General features: G+C 65.3%; 1 protein-coding gene across 9 annotated transcripts in view; it reads right to left on the bottom strand.

The window, feature by feature from the left end:
- Positions 1-1,241: 1,241 nt before the first annotated feature.
- LOC123585385 (maestro heat-like repeat family member 5) overlaps positions 1,242-18,855 on the bottom strand; it is a 31,193-nt gene continuing 13,579 nt past the window's right edge. For 3 of the 9 annotated variants that reach the window (XM_045453465.1, XM_045453471.1, XM_045453470.1), the window contains 17 exons: positions 17,933-18,028; positions 17,356-17,460; positions 16,808-16,943; positions 16,635-16,729; positions 15,265-15,414; positions 14,244-14,398; positions 13,100-13,244; positions 12,592-12,776; positions 12,092-12,229; positions 11,793-11,904; positions 11,407-11,550; positions 10,657-10,833; positions 9,581-9,736; positions 7,414-7,536; positions 1,957-2,059; positions 1,684-1,758; positions 1,242-1,411 (listed from right to left, as the gene is read on the bottom strand). In XM_045453465.1, coding sequence (XP_045309421.1) covers positions 1,311-1,411; positions 1,684-1,758; positions 1,957-2,059; positions 7,414-7,536; positions 9,581-9,736; positions 10,657-10,833; positions 11,407-11,550; positions 11,793-11,904; positions 12,092-12,229; positions 12,592-12,776; positions 13,100-13,244; positions 14,244-14,398; positions 15,265-15,414; positions 16,635-16,729; positions 16,808-16,943; positions 17,356-17,460; positions 17,933-18,028 — 2,196 coding nt within the window. In that variant the 3' untranslated portion in view covers positions 1,242-1,310. Of the gene's footprint in view, positions 1,412-1,683; positions 1,759-1,956; positions 2,060-7,413; positions 7,537-9,580; positions 9,737-10,346; positions 10,834-11,406; positions 11,551-11,792; positions 11,905-12,091; positions 12,230-12,591; positions 12,777-13,099; positions 13,245-14,243; positions 14,399-15,264; positions 15,415-16,634; positions 16,730-16,807; positions 16,944-17,355; positions 17,461-17,932; positions 18,029-18,855 lie in introns of those variants that run through there. The other 6 variants (XM_045453466.1, XM_045453468.1, XM_045453469.1 and 3 more) reach the window with 6 other exon arrangements.

Here is an 18,855-nt window from a genome sequence, read left to right as displayed (position 1 = left end):
TGCTCCAGGCCCTTGCGACGCCTCACTGCCCGTCCTCTCCCCCACCCCTCCCCCCGCCAGCTGCCGTGTATCCTAAGTACTCTTTGCCGGGACACCCTCCTCAGGGGAACCACGACAAGCGGGGCTTCTCATTCACAGCCAGCCTGCCTCTCCTCCCCAGACCCCAGCGCCCCCCCGCCCAGCTCGGACAGCCCCCCCGCCCCAGGCCCTCCTCCAGGGGGCACATGCCCTGGTGCTCCCCGCCCGGTCTCCCCGCCCCGGCCACCTAGCGCCACCACCACGCGGTGCTCGGACGGCAGGAGCCGGGCCGTGCCCGGCTGCCGGGAAAGGCCATGGGGTGCGGCCACACTTCTCTCCCACCAAACACCGCCATGGGCTCCCCGGCTCTGGCACACGCAGGCCCAGACCCGAAGGCATCTGCAGCTGCCCAGCCCGCCGCCCCCTGCCCGTGGCTGGCAGAGCGCGGGCCCCTGCCTTGGCTCACACGGCACCCTCTGCCGAGACGGGCTCCCGCTCGGTGCCTTCCGCCCCTGACCACTCCCTGGTCACGTCCTGCAGGCTGGCCTCCAGCTGGCCCTCTCCACAAAGCTCCCCTCACTTCCCTGGCTGGAGGCGGAGTCTCGGGGTGGTCCCTGGGCCCCTGGACAGCTGTTGGGGTGCATCTGCACTTCTCTCCGAGGGCCAGTGGCACCCTGGGAGGACGCGAGGGCCAGGGGCACCCGGGAGGACGCGAGCTGTGTCCCAGGCATGGTCTTAACTCTCTGGTTTGACTCACGTTTACCAGGCGATTACCACGTGCCCACATGCCATCCCCAGAACAGCCACAGTGGGCAAGGGGGCCCCTCGCCGCGGCCCGCCCGGAGCAGGAGGGAAGGCTTTGCCTTGCCCACTTGGGCTAGGGAGAGGGGGCGGGGCAGGCAGGGAGGCCAGTGAGACCAGGCACCGAAAGGGCAGCACAGGAAGGTGGACACAGGGCCCCGAGGGTCTCGGGGCCACGCGTGGTGCAGGAGGGGAGGCTGGGGGGCTTGGACCACGGCAGGGCAGTGGGAAGATTCCAGATGCTGGGGATTGCCGGACCCGGGGAGGGCTGGGAGAGGTGTCGAGGCTGACCCCCAGGGCTCCGGGCCGAGTACCAGCAGAGCTGCTGAGGACTCCACATCCTGAGCATCTGCGTCTGGAGGGGAGGCCACCCAGCCCTACTGAGGGGGGTGCAAGGCAGGGAGAGCCCAGGTGGGCCAAAGGGAACTCTGTCACATTTAATAGAGAACGTCAAACACGCGCCGGGAACCAGCACGACATCGAGCCACGGTTCAGTGGGTCACGTACTGGGACAGCTCCCAGATGTCCTCCAGGAAGCTGCTGTAGAATCTGCGACTCATGGAGTCTGGGTCCTGCTTCAGGATCTCCAAGTCTGCACAGAGACCCCCCGGGTCTGACACACGGCCCCCCGGGGCAGGGGAGGGCAGGGGGCAGTCTGCCTCGGGAGCTGAAGGAGGAGGGTCGAGGGGGAGGTGCACAGCCGTCCCGGGAGCCCTGTGGGGTGTATGTGGGGAGGGGGGCACAGCCCTGTCCTGGAACCGAGTCTCAAGGAGGGGACGATGCCCTGTTCTGGGGACAGGCCGGCTAAGGGGCCTTCTTAAGAGCTGGGGAACAAAGAGGCCCCTGTGCTGGGCCAGGGCTCACGTTTCCTGAGGGTCCTCACGTCGGCCTTCCTCAGACAGATGCAGAGGTCGGGGAAGTAGTCCTGCAGCATCCCCCCTGCGCCAGGGACGGAGGGCGGTGGGCACGGGCGCCTCCCTGACCCCTGGGGGAGGCCAGCTTGGCCCCGACAGGAGACCGGCCCACCCGACCCCCAGACACGGGAGCCCGGCCCTCCCGGGGGCAGCTCTGGGCTCCGAGTGGTGGGGGCCGGGTGGGCACGGTGGGCGGAGCACAAGACCAGGGGCCAGCACCCACCGATGAACTTCATGGCCACCCGCTTCAGGTTCCTGTCGGGGCTGCTCAGGTAAGTCAACGCCTGCATGAGAAACCGGCGGTAGTTGCCAAGGTTGCTCTCCACCTGGGGAGGGGAAGAGATGGGCCCCCACAGCTCCCTGTGACGCCGCTCCGCCCGAGGCCCCCTGCCAGCCCTGCAGTCCCAAGACCCATGACCCCCCCCCCCCATCCCACCTCGGGCTGGGGCCTGTGTCAAGGGACCTGGGACCCTGCACTCTGTCACCTCTCCCCGACACGTCCTCCGGGAGGCCTCCCCTGCCCCTCCCACCCCCCACCCTCCCCAGCTTCAGCAACAGACCCAGGGCCAGTCAGAGCCAAGAAGAGGCAGAGAGGTCTGCTGGGCTCTTCTGCACCAGGACCGGAGACCAGCCTCTCTTGCCGCCCTCGCTCGCTCCCCTGGGCTTGTGCTGTGGACACGCGGGGTGTGCGGCTGCTCTAGGAGGGGACAGCAGGCTCAGGACGGGACGGCCCCTGGACCGAGGATAAGACCAATCTAAGGACGGGGGGCAGGGGACGGACGCAGCCCGGGCTGCTCATCTCCACTGCTGGCCCAAGCTGCTCTGTGGCAGCACCCTCTGGGCCTTTGCAGGATTATAAACCAGTTTATTTTACCGTCTAAGCCTGCTGGACCCGGCTTTTCTGCCACCTGCATGACAAGAACGCCGGCCCCCTCGCCTCAGCCCCCAGGCCACCCTGGTGCTCACACTTCCCGCAGGGACCCTTGGCCACTGTGGCGCCAGGCCGTGCTCCCCCGAGGGGCGCCCGCTTCAGGTCACCCCTGCCCGGCCTGGCCGTCCTCTCTCTGGCTGCGCCCTGGCCGGGCTGACCCTCGGAGCTGCGTTTCCGCCCACACCAGCTTCCCTCCACAAACGTCAGACCAACACTGCAGGTGGGAGGTCCAGGTTCAGGCACCGGGCAGCCTGAGGTCCCAGCCCTTCACCCCCGCTCCCCCCCAACCACCGTGATCGCCTGTGCCTTCCTGTCACAAACCCACATTCTGGGATTTTGGCCGTCAGCTCGTGACCTTAAAAAGACAACCGCCTTCCTGCTCTGTGCCCGTTCTGGGACCACCCCCAGAGCTCCGAGCCCCCTGAGACGCACTCTGGGCTCTCACACCCTTTTCCACTCAGACACCAGGACTTCCTGGAGGAGGCTGATCCCTGGAGAGAACAGGCACTAGGAAGGGCCTGGAACATTCTAATGCTCTCAGAAACAAGGATGCCTACGGACAGAGAGTCCAGGGACAGAGCTCACTGGAAACAGGATTCAAGTTCAAGACAGGCCAGGTGTGACAGTCTGAACAATAAAGCAATGACACCAGCAGCTGTAACGGTACCTCCCTGGAAGGAGCGGGGTCCTTCGTGAGCTGAGGGACCGGCTGGACCGCCTCTCCCAAGAAAGATCTGTTGATTCCTAACGCCCCAGACCTCAGAATGGGACAACACTCAGAGATGGGGCCTCTGGAGGCAATGCAGTGAAATGGGGTCCCCCAGTGGCCCTGACGCATTACAGGTGGTGCCTTAGGAGGGGAGGCGCCAGCGTGCAGAGAGAGCACCTCGGGCGCAGTGACACTCGAAGCCAGGGCAGCGCCGGGCCCGGGAGAGGGGCCTGGGAGGGGCCGTGGCCTGGCCAGCACCGTGCCACAGGCCGCTGGCTTGCAGAGCCGGGAGACAGCAACGTCTGAGGTTTAGGCTCGCGGAACCGTGGCACGGGGGCCTTGGGGACCCAGCAGGCCATCAACTCGCGGCACTACTCCAGAGGCAGGAGTCAGCAAAAAGAAAACAGGAAAGAGGTTTCTGTAAGAGAAGGGAAACTATAATAGATTTAACTTCGGTGTTTAAAAGTGAGGGAGCACTTAAATACCGGCGTTTTGTTTCTTTTCTCTGTGATTGTTGAAAAGAAGGCCTGCCCGTGAGCCTGGGCCCATACAGGGAATCGGGACAGAGGGAAGGCAGGGCTATGAGCACATCACGTGGCCCACGTGGCCCAGGGAGCCCGGGGCTCAAGGCGACCGGTGGCCGAGGTCAGCCGGGGGTGGGGGGTAGGGCTCAATGGCACACCCCACAATGGGGCACGAAGACGTCCCCGGGGAGGGCTGGGAGCATCGGGACTGGAGAAGCCCTAATCCACATGTCTCAACTCTTAGAAAATTCCAGAAGAAGGGGCTCCTAGCAAAGCTGACGGACTGGAAGTATCGGGATGACGGGAAGGAGCGCCAGCCGTGAGCAACCTCACGTGAGGCTTCCGGAACCACGCTGCCGCATGGAAAGGAAACCATACGGGGCAGCGAGCTGCCCAAAGGCAGCGGGCCGGGGCAGAGGACAGTCACTGCGGGAGGAGCCCCTGCCACCAGGAAGCCCAGCCGCGCTGCCCGACTAGGGGCGTCCTGAGCCCCTGCCAGCCGAGGCGGCAACTGCTTCCTAAAACTCCAACTCCTGGAAGGTGGGAAAACGGGAAAAATGTGCAAAGCCAGGAAAGTCCACATGAGAAGAGCGGGAGGGGGGCCCAGAATGGAAGGTGGGGAGGACACACGTGCCCACAGTCTCTGGGCTCCCCTGGCGCCTGAGCCGTCCCTGGGACCCCTGTCACAGCGAGGCTGCTAGTGGGGGCTCAGAGCCATTTCAATGGGTCTGAAACCCACAGAAAAATAAATGTTTGAGGGAAACGTACTTGGTTAAACCTGTGAGTGTAACTCAATAACGTTGACGGTCTCACACTCTAACAGACGGAGTGTTTAAGAAATTAGTAAAATCAGGGGAACCGGGTGGCTCGGTCGCTTAAACGTCTGACTTCGGCTCAGGTAATGATCCCACCGTTCTTGAGTTCGAGCCCCGCGTCGGGCTCTGTGCTGACAGCCAGGAGCCTGGAGCCTGCTTCTGGTTCTGTCTCCCTCTCTCTCTGCCCCTCCCCTGATCGCACTCTCTCTCTCCCAAAATTAAGTAAACGTTAAAAAAAATAAATTGGTCAGATCGGTCCACTAGGTACCGAGACACCGATGGCAAGCACGGACCTCTCCACGCGCTCTCCTCAGCAACCAGCTAAACACAAGTCCCCAAGGGCAAAAGCGGACAGGACAAGACCGGAACCACAAGCACGTGACAGGTGGCCCCGCTGTCCCTGCACACGGGCTGAGGTGGGCATCGAGTCCGGGCGCCCGAGGTGTCTCCGTGGAAGGAAAGACCAACCTCACGCCCAGGACGCCAGAGGCAGGGGGGGACCTGACATTGCCCACGCACCTCGGGGAACAGACCGGAAGGACCCCAAGGGAAGGCACAGGGACACCAAAAGGGAGTCTCTCTCTCCCTCCCCCACCCAAGGCCTGAGTTAGGAGCAAGAGAAAAGACGAGTTCCTTGAAAAGCCTCAACCACGGCCTGGAGCCGCATGAGGCCCTGGGGCCGGACTCGGGCCACCCGCACCCACGACACCTCAGAGACGGGATGTCACTGTAACATCCACCCCGCGGCGGCACAAAGGTCTCTGACAGACGTACACAGAGAAAGACCCGCAACCCAAAATGACAAGAGCAGGAAACCCAGCCCGGGCCACACCCCCGAGGCGGAGGCCCTGGCGCCCACTGGAGCGTTCTCTCCCCTCCCAGCTCCAAATTCACCCCTGCTGTGCACTCCGTAAAAGCGGACCTGGGCCCCAGTGTCATCCTCACCAGCTGGCACGAGGGCACGGGGGCAGCGTGGGGACACAGGAGGGGCTCCCGCCCTCGATCCCGCGGGCACCCCCAGGACTCCTCCCCCACCCCCCAGGCCATTTCACAGCCGGTCTCCTGTGACCCCTCCCCGTGTGGGACCTGTCCCGGCATCTCGGCGGGCTCGGCTCTGTGCCACACCAGCTTCTCTGCCACACAGGGGCGTAGCCATGCCCTCGGCTCTGGGGGTGGGGGTCCTCCTGGCCCGGGGCAGGGGCTCTCCTCCACTACGTTGGGACATGCGACATCACGTACTCCCGTCCACGTCCACGCGCCATCCCTGCGATCCCGCGGCCTTCAGAGTTGGCTCCCCCGCAAACCGACCAGCCCCCCGCAGCCCCCAGGCCCTGCAGCGGTTAACCACCCTTCACGTTAACCTCCCCCCGCTCAAATTGCTGTGATGTCTGTCTCCTGAACGCATCCTAGGGACACAGACGCTGAGCCCCGATCACAGCCACAAGGGTCAAGTGCGGCAGCCCCGCGGGCGCCCGAGGCCTGTGCCTCGGGTGACGCCTCACCGTCATCAACCACGGGGGACAGCCTAATGCCCAGAAGCGCTGCCCGCGGTTTCCCGCGGGCAGGGAGCTGGGCACTGCAGCTGGTGGAAGGTCACAGGCACACAGCCCCCCTCCGGGCACCAGCACGGCTCCAGGGCGGGGAGGGGCTTCTCCATCAGACCCGAGCACAGACCGTGGGAAAGTAACACGTCCGGCCACAAAACTTCCACACCAGCAGAGACACAGTAAGCACAGGGCAAGAAGTCACAGACTGGGCAACAGCAATTACGGTACAAACAACTGGCCAAGGACCCACGCCTGGAGCCTGCGGAGAATTCCTCATTCGCACAAAAAACACCACCGGCACACAGCGGGCGAAGCGCTCGGCACGGAGGCCCCACTGGCTCCCCAGCAAGGTGGTGCCTACCAAAGTCACCGCCCCCCGGACCCTGAGAAGCCCCGCTCCCTTTCTCTGGGCACCTTCACCCCCAGACCGTAGCCTTCCCCACTTCTCAGGAAACGTCTGCTGTCTCCCAGCCGCGGCGGGGACCCCCAAGCCCCCGCCCACCTCGACCAGATCCAGTGTGGCCTGGTGCGCCAGCCTGCCCGCCACCAGCTGGAGAAAAGCCCGGGATGGGGACCGCGGTCCCCGAGCGCTGGGGAGGGGTCCCAGCCGGGCTCTGAGGGTCTGGACTCAGAAATAAACGGACCACCAGAAATCAGAGCTGTGGTTTCTTGCTCACCCGCCCCACGCACACGCGTCCCCTCACACGAATCCTCAGCAAGGCGTGTGGGCCCAGGAACGTCCATGGGGTCCCGGTGCGGCCACTCCCGGGTTCCCAGAGCTACGGGGCCCTCCCCATGTCTGCACTGGGACATCAGTGGGCGCTACGCTCCCCAAAGGCCCCTCCACAGCGGCCATGGGAACTGCTTCCAGGTAGGGCTTCCCCGTCCAGGTGCGGTGGTCCCCACGTGGCCCTGGAGGCCCCCAGCTTGGTTACTGACAGAGGGGGCCCACTGAGGGAGGCTGAAGGGGCCAGCCCAGCATGGAGCGGGCCTCTAACCAACACCCACAGGACCGAGTCAGATGCCACCCAAGAGGGTTCCTATATGAAGCCCGTCCTCCTCTGGGTGCTGGGGGTGAGGACCCTCACTGCGCACGGCCCCGTCCACCTCCCCGGCCTCCCTGCCCCTCATCCGGGAGGGTGCCGACACCTTACCGTGTAGATGAAAACATCGTTCTCGGCGCTGAGGCCACGACCCCATGCCAGCTTCCCAAACAGCTCCTTCCGAAACTCCCATTTCAGCAGGACGGCACAGCGCAGGAAGGTCAGCTTTGTCTTCTGTGGGTGCCACGCAAAGACAGACGGGTTACCTCCCTCCGCATCAACACCCTCCCGGGCAGAGACCGCAGGACAAGTGGCCCGGAGGCACCGAGGGCCCCGGCCCAGCAAGGACGCCGCTCACAGCCGCGCCCGGGCCGTGTAGCCTGCTCACACCCCGGAGGGGGCACAGGGTGCCCCCGCCATAGTGTCTTCACCCCCCCCAAGCCCCGTGGGTGCCGTGCTCTAATTCACATGAAAATTCGAGAGGCCAGTGGTCACCCTGGCCACCCAGGCTTCCTTCCTGACCCTGAGGGAGTCTCTCAAGGGCCAGGGTACAGGCACCCAGGGGAGGAAGGCCGGTCCCTCACTCACCAGTACCCAACAGCCCCGCCTCTAGTCTCAGAACTCCTTTAAAGGGTCCCTGTACCACCCACGATGGGCGGAAATCACCCCCAGGACCTCAGGCTGTGACTGTCCAGAGACACGGTCTCAACAGAGGTGAGGTAATCAGGTTCCTGGGTGGCCCTAGGGCAAGCTGTCTGGTGTCCTTACCAGGAGGGGAATCTGGACACGCAGACAGGGGGGCGACCATGTGAGGACACGGGGAGAAGACGCCGTCCATGTGCCCAGGAGAAAGGCCGGAGGGGACCAGCCTGCCACACCCCCGACCCAGCAGCCCTGTCTGCGGCACTTGGTGGCGGAGGCCTGATTTGAGACGGGCCGGTCCCCGAGCTGACCTCTCCCTCCCTTGCTGAGTTGAGGGGGGATCGGCCCACCTGGTTTTCACTCCAAAGCCCTCGACCTCCTCCTGAGTCCACCATGCCTCTGTACCCAGGAGACTGTGCTCCGGAGGGGGGCAGCACCTGTTTTTCAGCATCTAGGACAAGGCCCCCATCACAGGAGGACCCTCCGACCCAACCCCGGGCCCAGGCCTGCCCTCAACTTCCTGTGTTCCCGTTAGCTCACAGAATGCGCCGCCCACCTCACTCAGAGGCCCCTGGCCTCTGGGCCACTTATCCTAAGACTACAGCTTGTGAGGCTGAGTAGGCCGGCCTCCCCCAGGCAGCCTCTCCTGGTTTCTTCGCCACTCTCCTCTGAACTGTACCCCTCTAGCCCCCCACCTGGCGACACCCCTGCCTTCTACTGGTCTCCCATCCACCCTTCCGTTCACCCCTTCATTTAGCTGCACATTCACTCAGCAGCTGCCCTGTGCCAGGCTCCGGGCTGCTGGCTGGCTGTGCAGACCCAGACCTGATGCGGACCCTCTCCCAGGCTTGAGGCGTTCCCAGCCCATCATACCAGGAGTGATGGGTCCGAGGGCTCCTGGGTCTGGTGGGTCTGGGGCAGGGGCAGAGAGAAGCCCTGGGACTCAAGGAAGTCCCTTTGTGAGGAGGAAGCAGGAATTCAGGCAGTTTCCCAAGGGCCCCAGGAGGGGCTGGAGAGAAGGAGGTGGCCACGATCAAGAGGGCGGCAGGCAGGGCCTACTTGGCCGAGCCAAGCTGTTAGGTGACCACAGTGAGAGCTGAGACCCAGGGATGGGGACCCAGGGCCAGCAGAATGCTGCTGAGGGGTGGAGGCCAGGAAAGCTTCCCTGAGCGGGGGGGGGGGGGGGGGGGGGGGGGGGGGCACTTGGATGGGGTCTCAGGCGAGAAGCAGGTGTTCCCAGTGTAGAGGGGGGAAGGGGCATTCCCCGAGGCCAGAGGGGCCGCTCAAACGGATGATCTGGGAAACCTGGGGCCTGTGAAATGGCTAGTAGCTCCAGGGCCGCCCTATGGGTCCTCTGTGGGAGTCAGACACGGTGCCTCCCTGGGGGCAGTGCCCTTGAGGGGGGCACGGTCTGCAGTAGGCCCTGGGGAGAGCAGGGAGCGAGAAGAGCCCCAAACCCCAGGCTCCTGAGGCTGACTGTGTGTGTGTGTGTGTGTGTGTGTGTGTGTGTGACGGGTGGGGGGTGCTTCGCGGGCTCCTAGACTGGGGGGAGAACCTAGAGGTGAGGGCAACGCCACCTTGGACGGGCCCTCTCCTTCCCTGCGCCTGTCGCCTGCAAGGCGGGCGGGCCACTCACCATGACCACCTTGGGGCAGGAGTCGGCCAGGTGGAAAAGCAGTGGCACCAGGGCCTGGAAAGCGTGATTCTTGAGTGCCTGCTGGTATTTCTTGCCGCCGCTGTAGAGCACGTCTCCGTACAGGAGGATGGCCCCTCCGCGCACGTTGGCCTGTTCCTGCCCGCAGGTAGAGCCCTCAGCCGCAGGGCGGCCCCCCGCCCCCCCCCAATCTGCCAGCCACCGCCCATCTCTCACCCTTCTTCCGGCCCAGGGACCTGCGGTGGCCAATGCGCCCTGACGCCGACGCCCGCCCTCTCCAGCTCTGGGACCGTCCAGCTGCGCCCCTCCACCGCACCCCTCCACCGCACCCACCTTGCTGCCCGGGCCGCCCACTGGCACGCACAACCCAGCCTTCTGGGCAGCTGGGGCGCCTTCTCCTCCTGCCACCCCCTCCGGTGGCTGCGGCCAACCCTTTCTCGGCCACAGCGACCTCACCCCCTCTCCCGGGCGGACCAGGCGCACCCTGCGGCCAGACCGGTCACTTTGAGCTCTGAGACCCAGCAAGAGGCCTCGGGCTTTGTGCTGGGGGGGGGGGGGGCGAGAGGGGGGCGATGAGGACGCCTCGAGGCTGCGAACCAGCCCCTGCACCTGCACCACGGGCCTGCGCCCCCTTGCCGCCCCCACCCATCCTTGCTCTCCTGGCCACGGCCCGCGCCCTCCGCATGGGGGAGCACGAGGCTTGGGCAAGGTCATTTCTGAGGCGGCCCAGGGATCTCCGAGAACCTACCTTCCTTGGGGCCAGACTCCCGCCCAGGTCCACAGGACTTTACCCACAAGCCCCGGGGGTGGGAAGGGCGGGGGGGGGGGGGGAAGCGGCCGCGGCTGCTCGGATTGGCTGGGGTGGCAGCCGCGGCTGCTAGGATTGGCTGGGGTGGCAGCCGGAGGCTACTCGGATTGGCTGGGGTGGCAGCCGGAGGCTGCTCGGATTGATTGGCTGGGGTGGCAGCCGCGGCTGCTGGGATTGGCTGGGGTGGCAGCCGCGGCTGCTGGGATTGGCGGGCTCAGGCGAGGAGCTGCGCCGCCGCCGCGCTCCTCACATCGTCGAACAGCTGCAGCAGGTGCTGGGCTATCCTGAGGCTGGTGGCGCCGACGCCCTGGGCCCCCAGGCGGTGCAGGATGTCGCCCAGGATTTCCATCAGGCCCATGAGGTCCTTGGGCTCGGGCCCCACGAAGCCGTCCAGCAGCCCGGCCAGCCGGTTCCGGAGCAGCGTCACCTGCGGGTGGACGCAGCCACTCCCGGGCCTGCCCTGCTCCCTGGAAAGTGCCCTTCCCGACTTCACCACCGTTTCTATTCTACGGGTGTCGGCAACTCGGCGGGGCCGTGGCTGCCGCTCCCTGCCCACGCTGCCTCCTTTAACAATCCGCAGGGGCCTCAGCCCCAGCTCCCCGGCCTGCACCGTGCGGCATGGACTTGTTCTGGAAGGCCTAAAGGGCAGAAGGAGGACGTGCATCCACACCCAGCCAGGTGCGAGTCCTCTATGTGACGGGTGGCGCATGAACAGCACCACCTAGCAGGTGTGCTGTCAGGTAAGAGACCCCTACTAGAAAGGAGGCCAAAGTCGCAGACCTCAGAGCCCCCTCCGGCCCTGAAATTCTAGGATCCCCGCCGCATGCAACGCAGCACCGTTCCCCAAACGTTCCCCAAACGTTCCCCCCTTCTCCTGCCTTGGCCTGCCCTGCCTTTCCCACCCACCCCTTCCAATCTGACCTGCTGTGGAGGCTCTTCTCACATGCCTCCTCCTCCCTGAAGTCTTCATGGGATAGGAGCGAGCAGCCCCTGCTCTCACCTTCTCAGGATGCATCAGGGCACTGCTGAGGCCCTTCAGGCTCATGGCCCGCACCAGCTGGTTGGGGTTGTTCAGGCCCAGGCTCAGGAAGTTGTCCACGGTTCTCCGAGACATGTACTGGGTGAGCTCGTGGCTGTTGAGAAACTGAGTAGTGTTGGCACCGTCAGCTACCAGGGAAAATGGGCCTGTGGTGCAGTATGAGATAGTGGGGTTAGACAAAAGGAAGCACTTTCAGAGAGCAAGCAGGTCTGACACGGAAGGCAGAAGTTAGGATACCTTTACGTGGGAGGGTTGGAGCGAAGTCCAATTCTCTGAGCCTCCTAAGGGCCCGAGGATGCTGGTGAGGGGCAGGGGCAGGGGCAGGGCGGGGCCGAGGAGGGGCTGACCTCCGTGATGATGAGGATGGCCACGATGTTGTCCCGCTCCTCAGAGCTCTTCAGGGAGATGACCGCCTGTCCCAAGACAGCCTTGACCTCACAGTCATAGTGGGCCATGGCCCTGTCAGATGAGAGAGGCAGGCACGGGGGCCCTGAGGTCTCCATCCTTGGCCCCCATAGCCCCCTGCTCACTCGGGGAGATGCCCAGGCAACTGAGTCTGGAGCCCAGCTCCCAATATGGGGTGTAGCCTTCCCGTGAGGAATGCTCTCTGGGGCCAGCACCGCCCCCCCCCCCAGGCTGTGCGCACCTAGCCAAGAGGGTCACCCCCTCAGTGTAGGTTTCCATGTGCTCAAAGAGCTCCCAGCCTCTCAGCAGCTTGAGGTAGGCAAACACCTCCCAGTAGTTGGTGGTCCAGAAGAGACCCTTCAGGGCCTCCAGGCATGTCCTAGGGGCAGGTGGGGGTGTGGGGAGAGGTGAGTCGGGGCTCGGGGCTGGGCTCTCTGCCTGGACCGTAAGGTCATCGGCGACCTCCTCTCCCATCTGGGCCCCGGTGAGCTGTCACCTTCTAAGCCTGCTCTGCCCCAGGATTCTCACTCCCGCTGGCTTTTGGTGGCTGTGCCCCCTGCTCCCTACTCGGGACCGAAAGCCTCCAGGTGGGGCCAGAGTGCATTCCTTTCCGGGTCCCTAGCCCTTAGCCCAGGGCCTGGTGCCCGCCAGGGGTTCCGTGGGTATGTGGAAGGAACCCGAAAGAGGGCACGGGTGGGGTTCCCCAGGGGGCTGGGCGCCGAGGCCCATCACAGATGTCACCTGCAGGGGCTGAGGGGCTTCCCGTCTAGGACATCCTCCTGGTAGTCTGAGATGCCGTCCACCACATCCAGCTCAAACAGGTAACGGAGCTGCGTGAGCAGGCCCACGAGGACCCCTGCGAAGGACCAGCGCACCGTGGCCTTGTACTCCCGGGTGTACAGGAGCTCGTAAATGGTACCCAGGGCCTGCGGCGGGCGACAGAGCGGGACTCAGATGGGCGACTCTCCAGGGCCGGCTCCAGCGAGCAGAGGAGTGGGGAGCCACAAGCACGGGCGCCCCCCCCCCCCCCGGGCCCAGGCCCCTGCCGCCTGTGCCTGCCTCGGGCCGGGACACTCCCGGGGGCGCTGGTCCCGCTCTGCTGGCCACTCAGCAGTCGAGAGGCCTCGGCTACTCTTGCCGAGACCCTCTGCCTGCCGGCTCAGCCAGGCATCCCGCAGGGCCCCTGGATGACAGCGCGGTTGTGGGGGCGGGGGGCCCGGGTGGGGACATGGGGGGGGGTGCTGCTCACCAGCAGGGAGATGAGCTCCGCCTGCTGGGTGAACCTGACGAGCTCTTTGGGGGGTCGCAGCCTCAGCTTCATGTAGAGCAGGGTGAGGACCTTGCGGGCCAGCTGGGTGTTGCTGGCTAGGGCCTTCCACAGGGGTATGACCTGTCTGGGGAGGCAGGGGGCCCAGTGCCTGCAGGTGGCTGGCCATGCAGGGTGGAGGGGCGGGCGGGACGTGACCCTCGGGACAGCAGGATGGCCTGAGATGGCCCGGCCCCCCAGGGACAGTGAGCCCTTCCATCCGCGGAGTCCAGGAGGCTGTATCCGGATGGGGCCCCCGCTCGAAGCCCTGAGCACAGGACAGGCTAGCTTTCCCTGATGTCGGGTGCTGATTCCCGCTTTGCCGCACTCCTTTGCCACATGACCCCAAACAGAGCCCCCGTCCTCCCCCCAGCTTGTGGGGGTGGGGGCTCACCCCTCAGGCAAAGCGGGCAAAGTGGGTCTGCACTGGGCGTGTCTCCCTGGGGCGGGGTGGGGGGCGTGTGGGGCTCACAGACCTGCATCCCCCAGAGCTCTGTTCCCTGTCTAAGGTGCTGTGGGCCTGTGACAAGCCGGTGCTCCCTGAGACACTGTGGAGACACCCTGGTGCTCCAGTGGCCCTCAGACTTCAGGGGACACACACACACACACACCATTCAGGCTGCTTAGAATGGGGTCTCTACTCACAGGCCAGGCCCAGCATCACGGTGCTGGAGCTCATGATGTCCACACGGTGCAGCCTGGAAACCCAATATTGGCCCCAGAAGGGCAGGGGGCCCGTGTGTGTGCTGGGGCCCTGGGCAGTTGGAGGGGGCTGTTTGGGGGCCAGCTGACCTCCAGCCCCTCTGCCAGCTGGTCTCTTGGGGTTCTCCCGGTCTGAGGGACACTCCCACGCCGAAAGCCCCCTCCAGGGACTGATGGAGCCTCCACCTTAACCCCTCAGCCTAGAACACCTCCGGGGACCCCCTGGCCGTGGTTCGGGAGTCTGGGAAGGAGAGTGGAGTCTCTCTCACTGGAAGGGCCAGTGTCGTGCATGCCGCTGCCTGCCCAGGGATTCTGTGGCCTGAGAGGGCAGACCACGGAGGAAGGATGGGTGTTCACCTCTGGGTCGTGGGTGCCAGTGCCATACCTCTCAGAGGGGTGACACAGGGACAGTATCACCTCGACTGTCTCCTGGGTGTGCTGAGTCCCCAACACTGACACGGCCTGCATCACGGTCTGCAGGGTGTTCTTGAAGATGATAGAGGGCAGCTCCTGGAACAAGCCCTGCAGGACCTCAGCCACCTGAGCAGGGACGGGCAGACCGGGAGGGGGCGTCAGAGCCACCCCCAGCTCCCGCCTCCGTCCCCTGCGGGGGCCGGGGTCTGCCTCCCCCGTGAAGCATCCTGATGGCCTCGTCAGCCTTCAGCCAGTAGCCTGACCGCTACGTGATCCCTGCCCCACGAGGGATCACGTCAGTAGCCTGACCCTACGTGATTCCCCCCCCCTGCAGGACCCGGTGGGGTCGGCGGCGGAAGCGGCACCGTGGCTCACAGCTGGTGTGGCCCCGCCGTCCCCACGGCCTCACCCCATCTCCCTGTGTGCCTGTGAAAAAGTGAGGATCAACCCCGAGCGGCCAGGAGGGTTGATGGGCCTGGCAGCCCCTGAGAGACGGTCCTGTCTGTGTGGGCTGTGAACTAGGTTGGCCACGCCCCCTTGCGCCTCGAAAGGCAGTTAAATCCCCAGGGAGGTGGGGGAGGGGGTGGGGGCAGGGAATTTTTCTCTCCTGACTAAGGTTGAATGAACAAGGCAGGGTGTTGCTGTCAGGGCCCTGGGACCTTGAGGGTCCCGACCGGCCAGGAGGGGTGAACCAGGGGCCCTGGGGCATCGCTGGGTCTCAGCCCTGCTAACAGGGCTGTGCTATTTCAGGGAGCGGGAGGCGGGCCGTGGACTGCGGATGGCTAGGACTGAGCTCGGGACCCATGGCCTCCAGGCCCGGGGGCTCTCTGTGAAGACATGTGTGCACAGACACGGGTGCGTCCGCATGCATGCGGGCAGCCAATGACGCGTGGCCAGCCCGCCTCCCCCACCCCAATCCTTCCTTAGCGGGTTCCCCGACTCCCGTGGGGAGGTCCGCAGAAGGTGGCCCGCAGCCGGGGCTCAGCGCCCACCTGCTCTGCCTTGATGCTGTGGTCCTCGACGATCATCAGGAGCAACTGTGAGGCCAGGTCACAGCACAGGTGGTTGTGGCTGCAGAGCCCTCGCAGGAGAGTGAGGACGAGCTGTGTGTGCTGGGCCACGGTCAGGTTCCCATCCAGCACCTGGGCCGGTGGGGGCTGTGGTGAGAGGCCGAGGCGGCACCCTCCCTGGTGGTCCTCAGCCCTCCAGCCCCTCCTGCGTCGGGGTTGGAGACAGGGCCGGGGTGGGGGTGCTCCTCGTACTCAGAGGTGGAAAAAATGCCAGGCGAGCAGACTTGTCCCCTCCCCTGCACCAGGCTGCTGGGGCCCCGGCCCCTCCTGCCTCAGTGGTGGGAGGTGTGGCCACCGAGGGCTGAAGGATCACTCTGGGGATGGTGGGAGCAAGCAGTCGTGCCCAGGCAGTCAGGTGCCCCCCCAACCCTGCAGCCCGCAGCCAGTCACTGACTCGGGGTACAGGGTCCAGCCCCTGCCTCGAGGTGGGGGACACTTTAAGCTGCCACACTCCCCTGGGTCAGACAGACCACCCCCCTCTTGGCTGCTCCCATCCCCAGCTTGCTTCCCTTCCTCCTTCCTCCTGAGTGTGAGTCTCTGTCCCCTAAACTGCACTGAAGTTCCTGTCCCAGGCTCTGCTTCTAGGGAACCCACCAGGACCACAGGCTTCTAAGCGGCTGGCTCCCTAGGAGGGGTTCCCAGGGGACGACCCTCTGCACGGAGGCGTTGAGGGCTTGCTGCTCCTGTCCCAGCCTGTCCTGAGAGCAGGCAGGGGGTCAGACTCAGGGACTCTCACTTGGAAGGTGGGGAAACTGAGGCATGGAAGGGTTGAATGACCGCCCCGCAGTTGGAGGCAGAGCTTGGACTCAAACCCAAAGCTTTGATGCCCCGTCCGTCTTGAGGGGAGGGCCGGCCCGGGAAGGACACACACAGGGATGGAGGGCAGAGGCGATGGACAAGGGGAACAGACAGCATGCTGCTTGCCCGGGACTGTGCACAAGTAGTGAGCGCGGGACAGCCTCAGGCAAACCCAGCTGTCGCCCTAGTGAGGGGCCCCAGGGGTGAGGCCGCAAGAGGAGTGGGGGCCGAGAAGGGAGAGGTCAGCAAGAACCTCAGGACCGGGCTCCAGAGGGGCCCTGCCGCACCTCCAAGTCACGGGCGGGAGGGTGCAGGCCGAGATTTCAAGGGGCAGAGTGATGGGGTGCTTTCCCTGCAAGAGAGCGTCCATGCCCCGGCTACGCCTGACCCGCCCCCCAGCTCCCCTGCGCAGGTTGCAGAATGGGGAGGGAGGTGGAGGCCGGAGAGGCCCCCACTCCTGGACAGCCTGGGGCTGTGCGCGGCTCGGGCCCCACCTTCACCAGGTCGTAGAACTTCATTTCTGATTTCTTCCTGGCATTTGCTTCAAAGTTCTTCATTTTATTCAAATACGTGAACTCCGACGTGCTGCCTGGCGAGGGGCACCGAGTCAGGGGGCCTGGGGCGGCCAAGCGGCCAGCGCCCCGGAGGTGGGGGGCTCCCAACTCACCTTTCTGCTGGGTCAGAAGCTGCAGGAGGAGGTAGACGCACTGGTGGGCGTGGCTCTGGGTGACGGGCTCCTTGTCCCTCCACAGCAGCATGAGCAGGCCTATCTGGTGGCCCAGCATGGAGGGGGTGGCCTCCTCCTGGGAGGGGCGGGCAGTGAGCGAGGCCAGGCCCGGCCGCCAGGTGTCTCGTGGGCAGGGCGCCCCCAGGCCCTCGTCCCACGGCGGGACCGCCTCCCCTGCCACCCGGTCTCCCTTCCCCGCTTCCTTCAAGTCTTTCCTCCGAGGTGGCCTGGCCATCGAGCTCCCCCCACCGCCCTCTTTGAACTCTGACCCCTGCCCCGGGACTGGGGGCACCCCAGGGCCTGCGTCTTGCCCCCCAGCCCCGTGCCTAGCAGCTGAGACGCTCCATGAGTACGGCCGCGAGAATCAGGAGCGAGGGCTGGGGTGCCCAGCACGGAGGCAGCCGCGCCATGGGGGCTCCCGGCCCCTCTCTGGGCTCAGGCCCACATTCCTGGCTGCCCTCCCGAGGGTGCCGGGCGAGGCGACTCACAGTGAGCCCCACGTAGTCCACCACGTACTTGAGGAAGAGGAAGATGGTCTGCACCGCCCGCTGGCGCTCGTGGCTGCTGTCTGACTTCAGCCACGGCTCCGCGTGCTGCGATGGGAGAGGAGAGCCCGAGGCCGGCTCAGCGCACGGACCCACCCTCCCCTCCCGGACGTGGCCGCTGGGACGCGGAGCGATGGCGGGCCGGCCGCAGCCAGGCGTGCCCACCAGATGGCTCGCCCGTCTGTGCCCGGCCACCGGCTCAGCTCCCCGGGGCGAGGCCGGGTCTGGGCCCAGAGAGAAGCCAGGGTGTTTGAGGGCCTACATCTGCACGGCCGTGCGGGAGCCCGCAGACCATCCCCGGGACTTCCTCCCTGCCCACGGCGGTGCCCGGAGATGAGCCAGGGTCACCTTCTCCTCGCAGGGCCCTCGGCTCTTCTGAAACGCCCACCCCTGCCTTGACGAGAGCCCCCGGGTCAGTGGTGTGGGGCACACCTGCCGACCTGGCCGCCTTTGTGTCCGAGGGACGCACCCTGGGCGGGCAGAGCCCCAGTCGCGTGCCCCCCGCCAGCCCAAGCCTCACCTGCAGGATGAAGCATAGCTCGTCCACACTCTTGTTCTCGGAGATGAGGCTCTGCAGCAGCAGGTCCAGTGCCTGCATCGACTTCCGGTACAGCGCCTGGCGGGGCCGGTGGCCTGGTGTCACTCCCCGGGGGGGGGGGGCCACCCGCCAGCACCGTGGCCCTCCCTGGCCGACACCCTCGCCCATCTCTCCCCTGGTGCCCTGGGACTCGCCCCCGTGAGGGCTCAGTCACCCTTCCCTGCGGGGCCTGCGGAAATGATCATAATGTCCACTCCAGGCCCGGTGCCCCCTCGGTCCCTGGTGGGGACACACAGTGCCCTCCCGGCTGCTGGGCCTCAGGTCCTAACCACTGAGGGTGTTGAATCTGCCCCTAATTTCCCAGAACGGGGGCAGAGTTCAGTGAGCTCCCGATGCTGCTGTGGGCACACTGCCCAGACCAGGGCTCCTCAGATGGCGCCCCTGGGCATATTCCCCCAGCACTGAAGCTGAAACCAGGAAGTACGTTGAACTGAGTGAAAATGAAAACAGCATATCAAAATTGATCATCTGCATAGACCCAGCAAAAGCAGTGGGCAAAGTCCAACATCCATCCTGATGAGCACTGTCTGAAAAGCAGGACTAGCAGAGAACTTTCTCCACCTAAGAGCATCAGAGAACCCACAGCAAGCCACGGCAACAGCAGACTCGATGGCGAAGACAGATGCGTTCCTGATCACATCAGGAACAACGCGGTGTCTGTTCCCACCACTGGCGGGTCCTGGCAAGGGCGGTGGGGTAGGAGGGCGACAGCACAGCACCATCCCCGTTGACAAGTAAGAAGGAGACTGTTCACACAAGTCACGTGTAAAACCCTGTGGAATCTACAGAAGGCTCTGAAAAGCTAACACGCGGTTTAGCGGGGTTTCGGGAACAAAGTCAACATA

Source organism: Leopardus geoffroyi, chromosome C3 (genome assembly GCF_018350155.1).
Source record: "Leopardus geoffroyi isolate Oge1 chromosome C3, O.geoffroyi_Oge1_pat1.0, whole genome shotgun sequence".
Classification (NCBI taxonomy): domain Eukaryota; kingdom Metazoa; phylum Chordata; class Mammalia; order Carnivora; family Felidae; genus Leopardus; species Leopardus geoffroyi.
Note: the sequence above shows the minus strand (reverse complement) of the source record. Positions and strands in the feature narration are given on the sequence as shown.